This window comes from Malaclemys terrapin, chromosome 10, assembly GCF_027887155.1.
Source record: "Malaclemys terrapin pileata isolate rMalTer1 chromosome 10, rMalTer1.hap1, whole genome shotgun sequence".
NCBI classification, from domain to species: Eukaryota; Metazoa; Chordata; order Testudines; family Emydidae; genus Malaclemys; species Malaclemys terrapin.
Window position 1 is genome coordinate 27,316,895 of NC_071514.1, and position 20,021 is coordinate 27,336,915.

The 20,021-nt window shown below is 41.6% G+C and overlaps 1 protein-coding gene across 1 annotated transcript in view; it reads left to right on the forward strand.

The window, feature by feature from the left end:
* Positions 1-20,021, forward strand: part of MINDY2 (MINDY lysine 48 deubiquitinase 2) — a 119,230-nt gene that overhangs the window by 45,766 nt on the left and 53,443 nt on the right. Inside the window, exons 4-5 of the mRNA XM_054041541.1 lie at positions 5,611-5,769; positions 8,180-8,282. Of these exons, the coding sequence (XP_053897516.1) occupies positions 5,611-5,769; positions 8,180-8,282 (262 nt within the window). The remainder of the gene's footprint in view (positions 1-5,610; positions 5,770-8,179; positions 8,283-20,021) is intronic.

The window sequence follows — 20,021 nt, forward strand, 5'->3', positions numbered from 1 at the left end:
TTACATGATGTTGTTGTTTTAACAGAGGGTATCCAGTTTAACAGAAATTAGCAGAAATGAAAAATTCATGATATAATTATACTTAAATCAGATTCTCAAAATTGTCATTGAAATTAATCAGTTTAGGTATAAAATACTTTTCTACCCTCAAAGCAGTAATAATTATATAGAAAAATGTAATGGGTCATTAGTTGCTTAAACTCTCAAGTCACTAAATGCCAGAGTTAAAGATTGAGATGAAACTTGGTTTTCTTGTGTGTCTGTATTACCATATTGTTTCTTAAATATGATAGAATACTTTACAGCACTTTGTACAATCTTACCCACGCATATCAACTAGTACAGTTTTCTTTTACACATAAACTAATTTTGTTATCCATAATGATTCCATATACTTGAGTTCGAATTTTTGTATAACATCATGCTGATGTGTGTTCTAATAAGCTTTTCTTTTCGACCAGCAACACAGCCACGCTTAAATTCAATTCTGTGATAAAGGATTTAATGATGAAGCTAACTTTGTGGCCAACTTTTCTGGCCTATATATGCTAGCAAACTTGCATTACTTCAGTGCATGTTTTAATCTGTAATTTACATTTTGTAATTATGGTTTCATAAAAAATATTTTATGGACTCATCATGCAGATAGTGCTACTAGATATTAATCGTAGGTTGTAGAAACAAATATGATACAAGTGGAGCATATACCTATGGTTAAAGTGAGCATTGCCATTTTAAAAAGCCCTTTTCAACTGTTATAACTTTGCAAACTTTTACATTTTGGGATGAAACTTTCCAGGTTTGGCCTCCTCTAGAGGTCTGAGTAAAAATAGTTCAGTTGATTTTAAGTAGGAAGAGAGACTGTGTGGTGGGTAGGGAGGAAATGACACTCTTGCCTAGGGTTACCATATTTAAAAAATAAAAAAAGAGGACACTCCACGGGCCCTAACCCCGCCCCTTTCGCACCCCGGTCCTGCCCCAACTGCGCCCTTTCCCCGCCCCTTCCCCAAAGTCCCCGCCCTAACTCCCCCTCCTCCCTCCCAGCCACACGAAAAGGGCTGCCCGAGCGCTACCGGCTTTACGGTTTGCCGGGCAGCCTCCAGACCCTGTGCCCCCGGCCGGCGCTTCCCCAGCGCAGCTGGAGCCCGGGAGGGGAAGCGCCTAGCTGGGGGCGCAGGGTCTGGAGGCTGCCCGGCAAACCATGAAGCCGGTAGCACTCGGGCTTTGGGCATCACCTATGCCTCCGGACCCTGCGCCCCCAGCTGGGCACTTCTCCTCCCCGGCTCCAGCTGCTCTGCTCCTCCCCTCTCAGACTTTGGCTCTGTTTAAGAGCCAAGCTGCCCGAGACAGCGCTACCGGCTTCGGGTAGCTCCCATTGCCTCCGGACCCTGCACTGCCGGAGCAGAGCAGCTGGAGTCAGGGAGGAGAAGTGCCCGTAAAAATGATAAAAGAAATAATATTTTTTCAATTCACTTCATACAAGTACTGAAGTGCAATCTCTTTATCGTGAAAGTGTAACTGACAAAGACGGATTTTTTTTTTTTGGTTGCATAACTGCACTCTAAAACAAAACAGAGCTGATGCTTGTTTTAAAAAAAAAAAAAGCGTTAAATTTGTGACTGTACTACTTGGGGGGAGAATTTATGTCTCCTGCTCTGTTTTACCTGCATTCTATATATATTTCATGTTATAGCCGTCTCGGATGATGACCCAGCACATGTTCGTTTTAAGAACACTTTCACAGCAGATTTCACAAAATGCGAAGAACTTACCGATGAGAGATTTCTAAAAACAGCTACAGCACTTGACCCAAGGTTTAAGACTCTGAAATGCCGTCCAAAATCTGAGAGGGACGAGGCATGGAGCATGCTTTCAGAATTCTTAAGAGCAACACTCTGAAGTGGAAACTGCAGAACCCAAACCAGAGGAGGAGGGGGAAAAAAAAAAATCAACCTTCTGCTAGTGGCATCTGACTCAGCTGATGAAAATGAACATGCGTCAGTCCTCACTGCTTTGGATCGTTATTCAGCAGAACCCATCATCAGCATGGAAGCATGTCCTCTGGAATGGGGACATAATATCTTGCAACACCAGCTACAACAGTGCCATGTGAACATCTGTTCTCACTTTCAGGTGACATTGTAAACAAGAAGCAGGCATATTATCTCCTGCAAATTGTAATCAACCTTTGTTTGTCCGAGTGATTGGCTGACCAAGAAGTAGGATTGAGTGGACTTGTAGCCTCTAAAGTTTCATTGTTTTATTTTTGAATACAGTTTTTTGTACATAATTCTACATTTGTAAGTTCAACTTTCATTATAGAAATTGCACTACAGTACTTGTATGAGGTGAATTGAAAAATACAATTTTAGTTTTTTTACAGTGCAAATATTTGTAATAAATATGAAGTGAGCACTGTACACTTTGTGTTGTAATTGAAATTAATATATTTGAAGATGTAGTAAACATACAAAATATTTAAAATAAATGGTATTCTATTGTTTAACAGCATGATTAATCATGATTAATTTTTTTAATCACACGATTAATTGCGAGTAATTTTTTTAATCGCTTGACAGCCCTACTTTATATCCTTTCCCTAGGAGATATTCACTTAGATAGCTTCAGCTATTATTCTTCCTTATGAGCACTCATCAAAGCTTAGTGAAAAATCTCTGTGTGCTTTGTATGTGGGTTTTTTTTGTTTTTGTTTTTTCCCATGGTGAAAGGCTCACAGCTCAGTTCAAAGCCAGATTCCTCTAGAACTAGGTAGGACATGTCACCTTAATAAGAGTTACCTTCATGCCATGTTTCCTACAGCTGAAACAACTAGCATTTGAAAGGTATGTTTGGAATGTTGCAGGAATTTACTAGGTTAATATGAAGTGTTTTTTTTCATTTGTTTAGTGCCTAGGGTGAACCTTCTACAGAAGTGATGGTTATCTTAATATATTATTCATCTATTTTAACAACTAAAGCCTCATTCCAAGTTTTTTTTTATTTAACTAAATTTGGGGGACAACAAACTAAAACCTCATTCTGAGTTAGTGAACAAATAGAATTCTGTAAGGCTGACTTACTGTTTAATTCTCTAATCTTGTCTCTTGTTGATATCAAGCACTTTCAACTGCTGTTTTTGCCGTTTAGATTAGTGGTCAATTTTCACTTCCCAACATTACTTTAATAATTACAGTTTATCAAAATTATTTGAGATTTTAAAAGACCTCAGCCCCTAGAAAAATCGTGGAGCAGGTCCTCAAGGAATCAATTCTGATGCACTTAGAGGAGAGGAAAGTGATCAGGAACAGTCAGCATGGATTCACCAAGGGCAAGTTATGCCTGACTAACCTAATTGCCTTCTATGATGAGATAACTAGCTCTGTGGATGAGGGGAAAGCAGTGGACGTGTTATTCCTTGACTTTAGCAAAGCAAAGCTTTTGTTATGGTCTCCCACAGTATTTTTGCCGGCAAGTTAAAGAAGTGTGGGCTGGATGAATGGACTATAAGGTGGATAGAAAGCTGGGTAGATCGTCAGGATCAACGGGTAGTGATCAATGGCTCCATGTCTAGTTGGCAGCTGGTATCAAGCAGAGTGCCCCAAGGGTTGGTCCTGGGGCCGGTTTGATTCAATACCTTCATTAATGATCTGGAGGATGGCGTGGACTGCACCCTCAGCAAGTTTGCAGATGACACTAAACTGGGAAGAGTCGTAGATACACTGGAGGGTAGAGAGAGGATACAGAGGGACCCAGACAAAAATTAGAGGCTTGGGCCAAAAGAAATCTGATGAGGTTCAACAAGGACAAATGCAGAGTCCTGCACTTAGGACGGAAGAATCCCATGCACTGCTACAGGCTAGGGACCGAGTGGCTAGGCAGCAGTTCTGCAGAAAAGGACCTAAGGGTTACAGTGGACGAGAAGCTGGATATGAATCGACAGTGTGCTCTTGTTGCCAAGAAGGCTAATGGCATTTTGGGCTATATAAATAGGGGCATTGCCAGCAGATCAAGGGATGTGATCATTCCCCTCTATTCGGCATTGGTAAGGCCTCATCTGGAGTACTGTGTCCAGTTTTGGGCCCCACAGTACAAGAAGGATGTGGAAAAATTGGAACGAGCCCAATGGAGGGCAACAAAAATGATTAGAGGGCTGGAGCACCTGACTTATGAGGAGAGGCTGAGGGAACTGGGATTGTTTAATCTGCAGAAGAGAAGAATGAGGGGGAATTTGATAGCTGCTTTCAACTACCTGAAAGGGGGTTCCAAAGTGGATGGATCTAGACTGTTCTCAGTGGTAGCAATGACAGAACAAGGAGTAATGGTCTCAAGTTGCAATGGGGGAGGTTTAGGTTGGGTATTAGGAAAAACTTTTTCACTAGGAGGGTGGTGAAGCACTGGAATGGGTTACTTAGGGAGATGATGGAATCTCCTTTCTTAAAGGTTTTTAAGGTCAGACTTGATGAAGCCCTGGCTGGAATGATTTAGTGGGGATTGGTCCTGCTTTGAGCAGGGGGTGGGACTAGATGACCTCCTGAGGTCCCTTCCAACCCTAATATTCTATGATTCCATGATTCCAAGTCATTCCTTATAGTTCTGGTTCATTTTATCTTTCTGGCCCTTGTCTCCATTCATTATTTGAAAGCAGTGGTGTTGCCCTCACATCTGGGTTAGGACTCAGAAGAACATCCCCAGAAGTATGGGACTTTGTCCATGGAAAAAGACGACATTCATGCAACCACCTTTTCCCCAAATATCTGGCTTGGGGCTGTTGGGTGTGAAGAGAGAAAAGAGGAATTACTCAAAGCACCTTTTTTTTGAACTTTGGAGGCAGGAGTGACATGCAGCATGAAGTCAGACAGGACTGAGTGAGGGAACTGCAAATGGCAATCTGCAGAGCTGCTCTGGAAGATTGGGGAAAGTTACTGTCATATTGCGGCTACTAACACTGTTTAATAACTTTTATCACCGTCAGCAGCATCTCTCTGCATGTCCCACTCATCCATTCGAGTTCCATAATACAGCTCCTTTGTTTGTGTAACATGGAACCAGAGTCTTCAGCCATTGCTGATATGGGCATTATAACAAACTTATGCCTCAAATGCTATTCCAGACTCTTCTGTGCATTGCTACTTTCCCTTCCTTCAAATCAATAAATTGAAGTCAGGGATGGAAAGTAGGAAAACTGATCTTATTTAAAAATATATAAACTGTTTACTTTAAGTCTTCAGGGCAGGAGCTGTCTTTGTTATATTGCTTGTACAGTGCCTTTCATATGGGACTGGGACCTCTGACGTACTACCTCAATATATATAAATAGGTTTAATGAACTTAAATTGTGCTATTTAGTACATGTAGATTATTTATTTGTTACACAAAATTGTAAGTGAATTTATATTTTCTCTTATTTGAAGATGCATCTTAAGTTGTGATACTTGTGTAACTAATGAGAAAATGTATTGAATCCATTGTTTACCTAATGTGCCTTTTTGCAAGTTTTATATAAAACACTGAATTGGATGAAATGATTATCTTACAAGAGTAGCTACTAAGTGTAGAAAATTCTCTAGTGCCGTCCATTTGGTTAATCTATATTTTTCTTTCTGTTGTCAGAATATGAGTGATGCAATGGCTATCCTACATAAGCTACAGACAGGTCTGGATGTGAACGTGAAGTTCACTGGTGTACGAGTTTTTGAATACACACCTGAATGCATAGTGTTTGACCTTCTTGATATCCCTTTGTACCATGGATGGTTAGTGGATCCTCAGGTAAGCAAAATAGCTTATATGATAAGTTATCTATTTCCTGTCTGAACTATTTTACATTTTACTGGGGGAATGTTTGAAGAGCATCAAAGATGTATATGGCACATCAGAATTTTCAGATTCTTGTTTAATTTTAACCTAAAGTTTATAGTTTCTTTTGTTGTGTAGACAGGAGTCACAGTGAGCTGATCATGTTTTCTTTTGAGTCTGCACCCAGAAAGATTAAAATTTCACTTTGAAGAGTGGTGTGAATCATACTGGTCATTTTAAGGCACTATAACTTTGCAATGATTGAATGTTAGAAAGTTCCAGATTTTAGACAAGTCTATTTTAAGTCCAAAATAGTGCAAAATAGCACTGCTGATCTAGGGTATTGAGTTTTATTTTGCCCTTTCGAGGGGTGGTATTCATTTCTTACCTTGATTGCTCATATAAGAATTTGGACACTAAGAAGTTAGTGAATGTGATGTGACTTCCCTCCTTCCTGAAATTTCTACTTGCTTTTAGCAGCTTCGGTTTCAAGAACTGAGAGCATTAAAACCAAGTAAGAATAAGTGATATAATTTTGTTTAAGATGGGCTGGCTGAGGCGCCATCCAATTAAGAAAGGAAGGTGATACTGTTTGGCTGGGGAGTTATATGGCTAGAGTAGCCTGTCTATATGATTGATGTGTTCCTAATGATTTGTGACTCTGTCTTGTAATCATCTAGGCTTTTTTCTAGGTGTTTGTTTTTTTTAATTTCACCTGGCAATTTTCATGGCCAGAAAATGTTTTCATCTCATTTTAGTACTATAGACGGCAACCCATCTCTCTCTGATGTGCACCCTTCATCTATAGTCCAGACCTTTTGTGAACTCTATGGGTGACAGCATTGAAGAACAAAAGAAACAATAGTTGTTGTAGAATGTTGTAGTTTTGGCCAAGGGAGAAGCACATATTGGTGTTCCAAAACTGTTCTGGTTTCCTATTTGCTTCCAGGTGCAAACCAAGCCTTTCATACTGATATTAATATTTATTATTAGGTTAGTCCCTTGTGGCACCAGCTATGACTGAAGCCCCACTGATTTAGAAACACATGAAGAAGTGATCCATGGTCTGAAGAACTTAGATTTTAAGTGGTATTTACCAAGTTTTTTCCCAGCTACTTGGGCATCTGACTCTGTGATCTTCCAGTATGGCTTAAATCAGCTGACATGCTAATGCTAATAGTTAATAGAGCTGAGTATTTTGAGATTTGTTGGAGGGGATGTCTTAATGGAGTAACCTTAATTCTGGAAATGATTTCCTGTGCTGATCTAACAGAGCCAGAATTTCCTTACTGTTCCCTCAGGTATTTCTCTAAGGGAATGAGGATGGAAAATATTTTTGTAACAGTTAACATCTACATTTTCAGTTTAGTTGGCGTTACTTAACTGATTTTGTATAGATCAAGATTTATATGAGCACCCAGAGACAACTGTGGCAGACATGTTTTTTTTTTAAATGGTGAAAACTTTGTAATAGCCTTTCTAAAAATAGGAATGCATTATTTTTTGTATGCTAAATGTTTGAGTATTTTTTTTTTTTAAAAAAAGGAGGAATACTAGATGAAGCCATCTAATTTTTTTAACTTTTCTTTGGGATCCTCTGGAACATGCATGTAAGTGATTTGCAGCACATTATAATGTATTCTAAAAATCAGCAAAGAAATGTGGCTTAAGTAGGCATGTATTGATTGATTTTTTTTTATGTGACCCACATGACACACATTTTGCAGAATCAAAATCTTCACATTTAAAAGATAAAGTTTGTAACCCTCATAGTTGCAGAGCGTCTTCGAGATGTGTACCAAATACAACTAATGCAGTGTCATCTGCCTGAGTCTGCAGGCTGCCTGCAACAATGGCTCTGGAAAGTATGAAGGCATGATACAGAAAAAAGGAAATAAGGAAGGAAGAGGGGAAAAATTATATATATTTTCTTTTTTTTTAAAAAAAGCAGCATATTCTGCACTAAGTGAAGCTGAATGTGCCAATAACACATAACTGAAAAAATAATAAATAACTGAAAGTTGAGGTATTGCTTAAGACTGGTTCTACCCCTGATCTCTATGCAGATCTCCCCCAGATATAATTGAATATTCTGCTGTGTATTGAGGGCAGTGTGTAGTATTAAACTTAAACCCTAGCTCCATAATTAAAATGGAATTTTGCACTCTCCTCAAAATGTGTGCAACATCCTTGGATTAAGGCTTCTTGAACTAGGACTATGTATTGACCTTAGTGTGGTATAGTTAAAACTAAAACCTCTTGTGGGCAATTTATTTTTGATGTATTTTATCTTATGAACAATTCCAGTAGGCACACAGGAACAAACAATAGATTTTCTGTTCTTCATAAAGATAAATGAATTACCCGGTATTTGTTTTTCCAGATTGCTGACATTGTGAAGGCAGTTGGTAATTGTAGTTACAATCAATTGGTGGAGAAGATAATCTGTTGTAAACAGTCGGACAACAGTGAGCTGGTTAGTGAAGGTGGGTGAATGCTGCCATGGTAACTTTTTTTTCTTCTTTCATTACTGGAACTAATGAAGTGCAGTATCCGTTTATAAATAATTTTTAAAAATGTAATGTTTTTAATTTTACATTTTGTATATTGGCCTACTGTATATGTAGTCTGTCACGTGGTGGTGACATCCATGTGATAAACTCCATTAATCATGCACATTAAATCTCCTCAACTTCATCTTTGCCCATTAAACCATCTGCATTGGGATTGCCCTCTGTGGGTGGAATTTACAAAGCTTTACAAACCTCTGAGCTCTGCTATTTTTAAATTTTAAAAAGCTGGAGAAATCTCTCTTCTTACAGAATTTCATTAGTCTGAGGTCTCTTGGGCAACATTCAGTCATGGGTCAGTGACAGATTTCAGATCTGCTATGTCTCCACATATCATGTCTAGACATGGGAACTTTATCATTTGGAAAGGGGAAAATCACTATTAGAAAGATATAGTACTTCTACACATGGTAGGTCTCAAGATTTCAGATTGGAAACATAAAGAAAATCTATTATACATTATTGTTGAGATTTGCAATGTATCAGCTGTTCTCTTTCTGTGGTCTGTGCATTTGGACTCCGTAATAAGAGAGCTTTCCTTTACTGGTGAAGGGATATGAAAAATAGTGCCAGTAAAAAGGCACATGTGTGAGTGAGAATGTATTTCACAAAAAAATACAATATATTAAAATCCATTTTTGTTCTAAAGTTTGATCCATAGACTATAGTTGAATCAGGCAGGAATGAATTTTTGGAAGCCTTTAGTGGCTCATTATGTTAGTTGCACTGTGAGAGGCAGAGTGCCTGATCGGTACTGGGCGTCATCAGTGATAGTTCTACAGAAAACACAGGAGCTTAGAATTTTGCATTCAACTTTTCAGTTACAGCAAGGTTTAAATCCATTGTGCTTTGAAAATAAGTATGTATCACCACATACTTAGTTTTCTATACAACTGCAAGTATATATAAGGAGTTTGAAGAGCTAAAGATTATTCTTGGAATTTCAGGACTGGTGCCAAACTTTATTCTTATTCCTCTACAGATAGCCTTACTTTAATACTTTGGATCTACTTCTATTTAAACTTCAATCAAAATTTCATGGGTAGACTCATTTTTAATTTAGTAGTCTTTACAATACTATTTCTAAATATGCCACTGAAGCCATTGTGAAAATGTGTGTCAGTATCAGAAGGGGTGTAGAACAAGTCTGACCAGTGTTTAGTTCCACAAGGTGCTGTGACTTTTGCAAACACTCTAGCCTCTTCAGTTCTATAATGTTTTCTACTTGAGGCAGTGTGTTAGAGGATAGGGGTGACACTCTGTACCTTAAAGTAACACCCAGGGACCCCCAATATTCATCACTATCATATGATTATGATATGTTTTGTACAAAGTATGCCTTGTGAGGTATCATTTAACAAGTCTTGATCTGTTGAACATTTAATATCCTGTTGGATTGTATGTACTATCATTGTTTGTGAAGTTAAGTATTGCTATATGTGTTACTGAAATATGTTGTGAGGTTGGGAATGCCCACAGCCAGCCTTTCAGTTACAACAAAGGAGGCCCCAGACAGCATTAATGGGCCAAGAAAATAATCCACTATACCAGAGGCTCCTTAGAGCAGTGGAGATTGCTTGCCCAATGGGGCCTGATTCCCGCGTCACAGCAAGGATCTTTCTAGCAGCTAGAAGAAAGTATAAAAAGAGTCAGTGACATCACTTGGCCTCTCTCTCCCACCCCCATCTCAACACCTGGAAGCACATCTGGAAGACACAGATTTTGAACTGGGGAAGTTTGGTTTCAGGCTGGAAGGTAGTCCAGTCTGTGAGCATTGAGAAATTGTAACCTGCTTGTATCATCTGTTAGGGTGAGACACTGCTTGATTCAAATCTTGTTTAGTCTGTTAGAAATGCAGTTTAAATTCTAACTGTTTTATTTCTTAAGTAACCAATTTTGATCTCTGTGCCTTCTGCTTAAAATCACTTAATCTATCTTTCTGTAGTTAATAAATCTGTTTTTTTTTTTTTAATTTTACCTAAAAGTGTGTTTTGATGGAAGTGCTTAGGAAATCCCAGCTTCGATTACAGAGGCTGGTGCATATCCACTTCCCTATGAAGAAATGGTGAACTAAATATGAACTTACACTGGTCAGGCATCTGACCAGTGCAAGATGGTACAGTTCTGGGGTATAAAGCTGAGGAGCTGAGGGGAATTGGCTGGAGCCTCTCTACTGATGGTTCATGAGTGGCTGGGAGATCATTCATGTAACTCAGTTAAGTGTGTCCCTGCCTATGGATGCCTGTGTAAGTGCAGTACTTGTTAGGGCAGTGGTTCTCAAACTTTTTTTCCCCCCGTGGACCATTTGAAAATTGCTGAGGGTCTCAGCAGACCACTTAATAATCTTTCCAAATATTGTTTGTACTGTTAGCTAACTATTGTAAAGCACTTTAGATAAAAGCACTACATTAAAAAAAGTAATAATAAACATTTTTTGTTCTACAAATAAAAGCACACAACTCATATTTTAATATCAGTAGTCTTACCTTTCTAATGCGATAGATATGCCCTCTCTCCCCTGCCGCGACGGCCCCCGAGGTGGGGCTGGGAAGCGGAGGGGGAGGTCTCCCTCTCTCCTCTGCTGCAGCAGCCCCCAAACTGGGGTTGGGAAGGAGGAGGGTCTCTCCCCTACCACAGCAGCCACAGAGCTGAGCCTAGAAAGGAGGACCGTCTCTCCCCAGCAGCTGCAGCCCTGGAGCTGGGGAAAGTCGCCTCTGTCTGGCCGCCGCAGCCCTGCACATTGCAAATTCCCCCACCCCCTCTTCTCACCCCACTGCTGCCTCCCACCTACCCCTTATTTCCCCGAAGGCCACCACCTCACCTTACATGTGCGTCTTCTCCAGGGTCCAGGCACCTAATTAGTGGAGCCACATCTGCGTGGATCCACTAATTAGGTGGGTAGTCCTTCATTCTCTCATGTGCGGCCACCCAAGTGTGCACCTTTGAGGGAACTGTCTGGGGACCACCTGAATGGAGCTCACGGACCAGTGGTGGTCCGCGGACTACAGTTTGAGAACCTCTGTGTTAGAGGCTTGTAGCTTGACATCAGCCTCACAATGTGAGAGGCAACCCAAGCTGGTAGGTTTGGAGGTCTCAGCAGTCCCACAGTCCAGGTTGCACCTGGGGACTCTCTCAAATCCTATTCCAGTTTCCTATTGTGACAAACTTAGGTGGGGGGAGGGGTAGCTCAGTGGTTTGAGCATTGGTCTGCTAAACCCAGGGTTGTGAGTTCAATCCTTGAGGGGGCCACTTAGGGATCTGGGGCAAAATCAGTACTTGTTCCTGCTAGTGAAAGCAGGGGGCTGGACTCGATGACCTTTCAAGGTCCCTTCCAGTTCTAGGAGATGGGATATCTCCATTTTTTTTTTTTTTTTTTTTTTTTTTTTTTTTTTTTTTTTTTTATTCCTGGTATTATTCCTAAATAATAGTACTTGGGGAAAAAATATCCTATAGGTCAACTAGGTAAACACTTAACTTCAGATTTTTAAAGGTATTTAGGCATTGCTGCCCTCAGTGTTGTAACACCTAATTGATTTAGGAGCCTAAATTTCATACTGAAAAGTGATTTACGCGCAGTGCACTCAGCAATGCCTAATTAAGGGCCCAAATAATGGCCTTGATCCACTTAAAACTTTAAAGTTGCAAATTAATATGTGCATTTGCTCTAAACTGATGACTATATAAGCCAGTTTGTTTTAACAAGTATAAAATTCTTATCTAAATATAATAAAGGGGCTACCCTTTAGCTCCCATTACATTGTGGGAGGAAATACCCCCGTGCTATCCACTTCTACCTGGAATTCTTTCAGCTAGTTACCATCTTCCGTGCATAGGCAGACATCATCCGGAACCACAACATGAATGCTTAAATTCAAAATTTAGAATAAATATGGCATGGCTTATGAGTGTATAAGAAATATTGTTGGGAAAGTGGTAATTTTCCTTATTATTAAATACAACCATTTTAGGTTTTCTACAGAGTCATGAAATTTTAAAACTAATTTTTGTGCATATTTAGAAGTGGCTGCCAAATAACCAGGAGTGCCGCCAGGGTTTTTGGCTCCCTAGGCGGGGGTTCTTCCGCGCTCCCCGTCGTCGTCGGTAATTCTGGGGCGGGTGTGGGGGGAGTCCTTCCGCGCCCCTGGTCTTCGGGGCACTTCGACGGTGGGTCCCAGAGCGAGTGAAGGACCCGCTGCAGAATTGCCGCCGAAGACCCGGAGTGCGGAAGGACCCCCCGCCGCCAAATTGCCACCAAGGGCGGCAAAATGCCCCCCCGCCCCCAAATCCTGGTGCCCTATGGAAGCGCCGGCCCTGCAAATAACAGATTGTGGAGCTTAATAATAGTCCTGTACCATGATGATGTTAAGAGAATTACAGAATTGTTTACAGAATTGTTTACAAGAATAAAGGTAATAGTGGAATACAAAGAAGATTTACAGTGCTGATATATAGTTTTGATATGTACTGGTCAATCTAAAAAAGGCAATGTCAGCTGTACAAAATTGGCAAGTCTTCAAAGCTCAGCTGTTTTGGAGCTAGATGTTTGAAAAATGAACATTTTTTTTTTTCATTCTTACCTAACCAAAAAACGAGTGAAGATTTTGGCTGGCATTTTCAGAAAAGTTCATCTTTGGACAGGGGCCAGGTATGGAAAAACATCCAAAAAGGTGATTTTTTTTTTTTTTTTTTTTAAATCCTGCGATGATGTAAAACTGTTACATTTAACTGTTTTGAAAACCTGAGGTATTTGTTTGCTTATAAGGAGCCTGAACTATAGTAAGTGCAGAAATGTTAAATGGAATAATCCTATATGAAGGCTCTAGTATGATTGAATTTTCAGTATACTCATAAGGGAACACATCACTTCTCCCTTTTTTACAATCTGTATTGAACAGCTTTATAGCCCAGACTGTTGGAAATAGAAAGTTGAAAATAGGTGGGTAACTGGCTCAGGTAGTGAAATGCCTCTGACAGTGTTGGTAAAAATTATTTTTGATTGGCCAAATTTCATAGAATCATAGAATATCAGGGTTGGAAGGGACCTCAGGAGGTCATCTAGTCCAACCCCCTGCTCAAAGCAGGACCAATCCCCAGACAGATTTTTGCCCCAGATCCCCTGGGTTTAGCAGGCCAATACTCAAACCACTGAGCTATCCCCCTTTGAAAATTGCTTTAAGTACATGTAAAGTACATTTCTAAATCTGATCTGAAGGGTGAGAGGGGCACAAAAAACTGGCTGCATACTGTTTTTGCATCTTCCTAGTGCATAAAGAAACACACAAACTTTTCAGGCTCTGCATGTTTTTTTATTTAATTAATATCTTACTAATATCAGAAATGCCAAGTCCCGTTTTCCTTTTTTAGTTTGAGGCCTTCCTTACAGGACATGGAGATGTGAACTGGGATCCTGGGAAGGTTAGATGTTTGAACTGTTGAGAGAGTTTTTATTCACACTATTTAAAATTGTCCGCTTTATTACCATTTATTTAGATCAAATGCCTCCCTAACAAAAGAAAAGCTATTTCCCCCTCTCAGATTTCTTTTTCTTGGTATCTGTAATGTAATAATATTTATTACTAGTTCTCCAGCAATCCATAATCCAGAGATTCCTCCAGGAAAAACAATGACTAGACCTGAATTACTACTGAAGTGTTGTGGGAGACGGCCAATCTGTGTCTGTTGCTTGGGGGAGTCCCATGTCTTCAAGAAGTACAACTTCTGTCTGGCCCTCAAGTCCAGGGCAAGAAAAAATAGAGAGATTAAACTCAGACTGCTAATGATGGAACGTTCCCTTCAGCCAGCTTCTGAGTCAGGTCAGTAAATCAACCTATACATCTGTCTCCAGACAGATCCAGCACCCCTCAGGCTTCCCTTGAGAAAGTCCTTTTGAAGCCTTCAGGGAAGGTTTCCGAAAAGAGGAGCATGGACTCTTACTTTAAGGAGCCAGCTCTGAAAAGGTCTAGTTCCTTGGTGAGATCTATGTCTCCAAAGCCTTGACATCTCTACTTGTTACCTTCTGAGTTGAAGGATTCCTCTTCTAGTACCGATGAGGCCATAAAATCGCAGAGCACAAAGGAAAGACATGGTTCTGATAGGGCCTTGGTAACCTCTACCAGCAAGGGGGGAAAGCTTAGAGAGTTGGGATTGGCACTGTTGAGTTCATCTCAACTGTCTGTATCCATGCATGTAGCACCCTCAAGCAACAGATACCATCGGTGTCTACTTTGATATGTCCACTGTTGGCTTTGGCGACCATGGTCTCTGCTACCGCAGGGTACTGTTCCCCCCTACTCAGTACCATAGGACTATACTCAGCTATACTAGGGACCTCTCAATGATGGATGAACCAGAGTCTCCACTCCTGATGGGTACGGAGTATCTCTTAGTACTGAAACCTGATCTCTGGACTACTGTCCTCCAGTACTGTAAGATTCTCCACTGTTTCCTGCAGGTGCTCCCACTTTGGATCAGGTAGAGGAGGATGAAGGAGACTTCCAGTCAGTATCCTCTATTTCTGTTCATGAATCTCCACACATCCATTCAGGATCCCATTCTCTGAAAGTCAGAGGGAAGATAAGGCTCATTTATCAAGGGAGGTGAAACCATGCATTCCACTCCCACTTCTGTATGGGCCCCTCAATGGCCATTCTGAGGCCCTGAGCTGCTTCTCAACAACAAAGTACCAGTGGTCTGGCAAAATCTCAGAGAGGGCAAAGTTGTACAGCACTCTCCTCCCCAACCAGCTCCCACCCAGGAGGGTACATTTGAGGAGCAGGAAGCTAGGGCGAATAAGGAGGCCATTCTTGTATCTGGACAAGGCAGTTATGCCTCCACTACCACCCAGGGCCAATGATTTTCAGCAATTTAAAGACTTCATAAAGAGGGTAGCTGACACTCTTCATATTCCTCTCGAGGAGGTCAAGGATTCATAGCACAAAGTGTTGAATATCTTGTAGTCGGCAACACTCCTCAAAAGTGTGTTAGCAATCAATGAGGAGCTCCTAGATCTCACTAAGATGATTCGGCGGACACGTGCTACTATTCTACCCATGTGTAAATGGGTGGATAAGAAGTGTTTGTTTCCCCTAGGGATTCTTTTTGTTCTCCCTTGCCCCACCTAACTCCCTGGTGGTGGATGCGGTAAACAAGGGGGGGGAAGCAGTATTTCTCTCTCTCTCTCTCTCTCTCTCTCCCGCCCCACCCCCATATGAGACAGACCAGAAAAGGCTGGATCCCCTTGGGTGAAAGGTCTATTAATCAGCAACCCTTCAGTTCAGGATCGCGAATTATCAGGCAGTGATGGTCAAATGTAATTTTACAAATTATAATGAATTCATGGCTTTTGTTGAACGTCTGCCAAAAGAACATAGTGTGCAATTCCAGTCCATCGCAGAGAGATAGTTGGTGGCCAGAACTGCTGTGGACACTGCTGCCAGGTCCTTCTCCATGGCAGTGGTTATGAGAGGGTATTATGGCTCCATCTTTCACGATTTTGAGAGAAGTACAGAACAGCATGGAAGACCTCCCTTTTGACAGTCATAAACTCTTCTTGGAGGCCATGGATGAGTCCTAAAGGACTCCAGGGCTCCTTTGTGATCTCACGGCATATATACATTTACATACAAGAAAAGATTGAGTAGGTCACAGACTGCCCAGAGATCACATCCTATTCCGTTTTCCAGATTCCATAGAGCCACTGAACCACCCACAATGACAAACTTCAGAGAAAGAGGGTTTCACAATCACTCTCCATGAGCACCCAGCCATCTTTGAAGCAACAGTTTTGGGTTGGTTGAGGGTTCAAATCCACCTGTGCCTCCTGTACTTACAGCTGTGCCTATTAGCCTACCTCCCTCCTTTGGAGACCAGCTTGCCTACCTCCACCATGGTTGGAGGCAGATCACTACAGACTATGACCTCTATGATCACTGCATTATAGAGGTCATAACATCAGGTTAAATCATCCGTTATACGTTACTCCTTCCTTGTCCCTGTCCCTCTTCAGGGCCCCTCTTGTTAGCTTTTATTGAGACAAGAAGTGAACTCTCTCCTTTGATTAGGAGCAGTAGAGCCAGTTCCTTCTCCTCACAAAGGGCAAGAGATTTTACTCAAAGTATTTCCTTCTGCCAAGGGACGATGGAGGATGGAGACTGAATTTACATCTAAGACTTCTAAACAAGGTAGTAAAGTCTCAAAAATTCAGGATGTTGACTCTGGCAGCTATAATTGCCTCACTAGAGAAAGGGGAGTGATTTTCAGCTCTTGACATACAAGATGCCTATTTCCATATAACAATCCCATCCCATAGGAAATACCTATGCTTCACTATAGGCCAGGATAATTTCTAATAATGTGTGCTTCCTTTCAGCCTTTCCTTAGCCTGAAGGGTGTTCTCAAAAGTCCTGACAGTAGTAGCTGCTTAACACCAACAAGAAGTGATCCTAGACTTCCTGTACCTCGATGACTAGCTACTCAAGGGCCGTTCCTACGAAGCACTTCTGTCTTCCACCCAGATGGCCCATGATCTGTTCCAGGAGTTGGGTCTGTAGCTGAATGTAAAAAAGTCCACATTAATCCTTGTACACATGATACAGTTTATAGGGGCATATTTGGACTCATTGAAACCAGAGCCTATGTTCCCTTAGACACTTTGTTATCTTGTCAGGTCTGGTACGGGCAATTCAGGGGAGACCTCAAAACACAATAAGCTCCTGGAACAGATGGCAGCTTGCACCTTTGTGACCAATCGTGCAAGGCTATCTCTCTGCCGCTTCCAAAAACTCTGCTGAGACTATGTAGCTAGGCCTCTTGATCAACTGAGAGAAACCACCCCGATTTAAATGCTAACATTAGAATTTATAGGAGCCAGAATAAATTTGGTAACAGCTCAAGCGTACATATCTCAGGATAGGTTCCTTGCAATCCAATCCCTAGTAAATGGGGTGATCACTAATCTGACCAGGATAGTGTAGACTTAGCTGACACTGTTGGGTCATGTGTCCACATGTACATATGCGATGCTGCTTGCCAGATTTCACCTGATGCCCCTACAACTATGGCTCAGGTCAGTCCCCGGGAACCATCTGCTGAGCAAATCAATGGTAATACACCTCTACCCCGATATAACACGAATTCGGATATAACGCGGTAAAGCAGCGCTCCAGGTGGGTGGGGCTGCACACTCCAGCGGATCAAAGAAAGTTTGATATAACGCAGTTTCACCTATAAAACGGTAAAATTTTTTGGCTACCGAGGACAGCGTTATATCGGCGTAGAGGTGTACTATTCCATGTCATGAGAGCACTGACCTGGTGCCTACACCCAACAATGTCCAGAAAGGAGTACCATATGAAACCCCATAACTATCCTGAACACTGATCATGAACACATCTAGGACAGGATGGGGGCGCCCCCCTGGACCATCACCAAATCTAAAAGCTATGGTCCCTGGAGGAGGTGAGACTACCCATGGAAGTACTGGAGTTTAGGGTCATCAGGCCAGTGTGAGTGGTATCCTCCTGGTCCTATGGCACTTCGTAGCACAAATACTAACAAAACACATTGGCAATGTATTACATATGTGAGGGGGTACGCTCTCCCCCATTGTATAATGAAGCAATCAAGTTGTGGAATTGGTGCTGTCTATGCAACATCCCCCCAGTAGTGCAGCACCTGCCAGGAACCAGCAATGACATAGTGGGTTTCCTGAGCAGGCATTTAGTCACTGACCACAAGTGGTTGCTGTAGAAATTCACCACAAGTACATTTCCTGTTGTGGAGGACGTGGGTAATTGACCTGTTTGCCACCAGAGATAATGCAAAGTGCTCTGGCTTTGCTCCAGAGGCCATGAATCCAGAGTCCCTCCAATCACCTTCCTTTTGTAGTGGAGTTAAAGGCTTTGTTACACCTTCCCACTGATCCCCAGAGTGACCACTGAAGCCAAGTGAGACCATCTCAGGCTCATCCCCATAACTTTGTAATGGCTGAGACAGTTCTGTCTTATGGACTTGCTACATCTGTTGGCACAACCCCCCAATCAAGATCCCACTCCACCCAGATCTGTTATCACAGGGACAATTACTTCACCCAGACCTAGTGTCACTACAACTGACTGCCTAAATACTGCTTGGATGAGTATCATGGAAAAGGGCTGCTTGTCACTTGTCCAGGGTATCTTGGTTCTAAGCAGGAACCCATCCATGAGAAAAACCTCTCTAAGTGGAAGAGGGTTTCCATATGGGTGGTCCAACAGGCCTCGATACCGAAGATCCTGGACTACATACTGCAATTGAAGCGCTCTGGACTTGAGCAAGGTCTATCTTGAGGTAATTTTGGCATACCACCCTCTGATACTGTTGCTCTTCATCTTCTCTCATCTTACTGTATCAGAATTCCTCAAGGGCTTCATATGTGCTTATCCAGCAGTCACACTCTATAGTACTGTTGACAAGACTAAATCTTTCATGCTGTCCCAACGTTTGTTCATAATTACAAGTGGTTGCTCTGAAGGTCAAGCTAGGTAGTCATAGAAACTGTCAAAATGGATAACTCAGCGTATCTCATTCATCTAGCAGTTGACAGATGTACTTTTTCCCCCCGTCCTTCAAGCTCACTCCACATGAGCTCAAGCTAAATCTTTGGCTTGTTTCTCACATGTTCCCGTACCTGAAATCTGCAAAGCCTACTATGTGGAGTAATCTGCTCATGTTTGTAAAGCATTATGCGCTGGATTTGTCTGCAAGAACTGATGTTAGATTTGAGAGAGCAGTACTCCAATATCCATTTGACAAATGCGTATGGTGATACTCATTCCCATCAGCCTGAAGGGGATACTGCTTGCCAATCACAGTGGGATCCACACTGACTCAAACTAGAAGAAGAAAATATGGTTACTTACCCTATGGTAACTATAGTTCTTGAAGATGTTGTAGTCAGTGTGGATCCCCCAGCCTGTTCCCCATCTCTGCTTTTGGCGTTGTTAGCCAAAAAGTGCTTTGAGCTGCATGGGAGCTGAGGGAGAGTCATGGCCACGTTTCCCTTTATGCCCTTGCATGGGAGCATGAAGAGGCACAGGGTGCAAGCAATACCCCACAACACACAGCTATTCAGAAGATTCTGATCTCACACATGAGGTGCATGTACGCTCACAGTGGCATCCACACTGATGACATCATCTTAAAGAACTACAGTTACATAAGAAGAACAGGAGTACTTGTGGCACCGTAGAGACTAACAAATTTATTTGAGCATAAGCTTTTGTAGGCTACAGCCCACTTCTTCGGATGCATAGAATAGAACATATATTGAGGATACACACACACACACATACACACACACACACACACACACAGCATGAAAAGGTGGGAGTTGTCTTACCAACTCTGAGAGGCCAGTTAAGTAAGAGAACAAACTTTTGAAGTGATAATCAAGATAGCCCAGTACAGACAGTTTGATAAGAAGTGTGAGAATACTTACATGGGGAGATAGATTCAATGTGTGTAATGGCTCAGCCATTCTCAGTCTCTATTCAAGCCTAAATTGATTGTATCTAGTTTGCATATCAATTGAAGTTCAGCAGTTTTTGAAGCTTTTCTGTTGCAAAATTGCCACCCTCAAGTCTGTTACTGCATGACCAGGCAGGTTAAAGTGTTCTA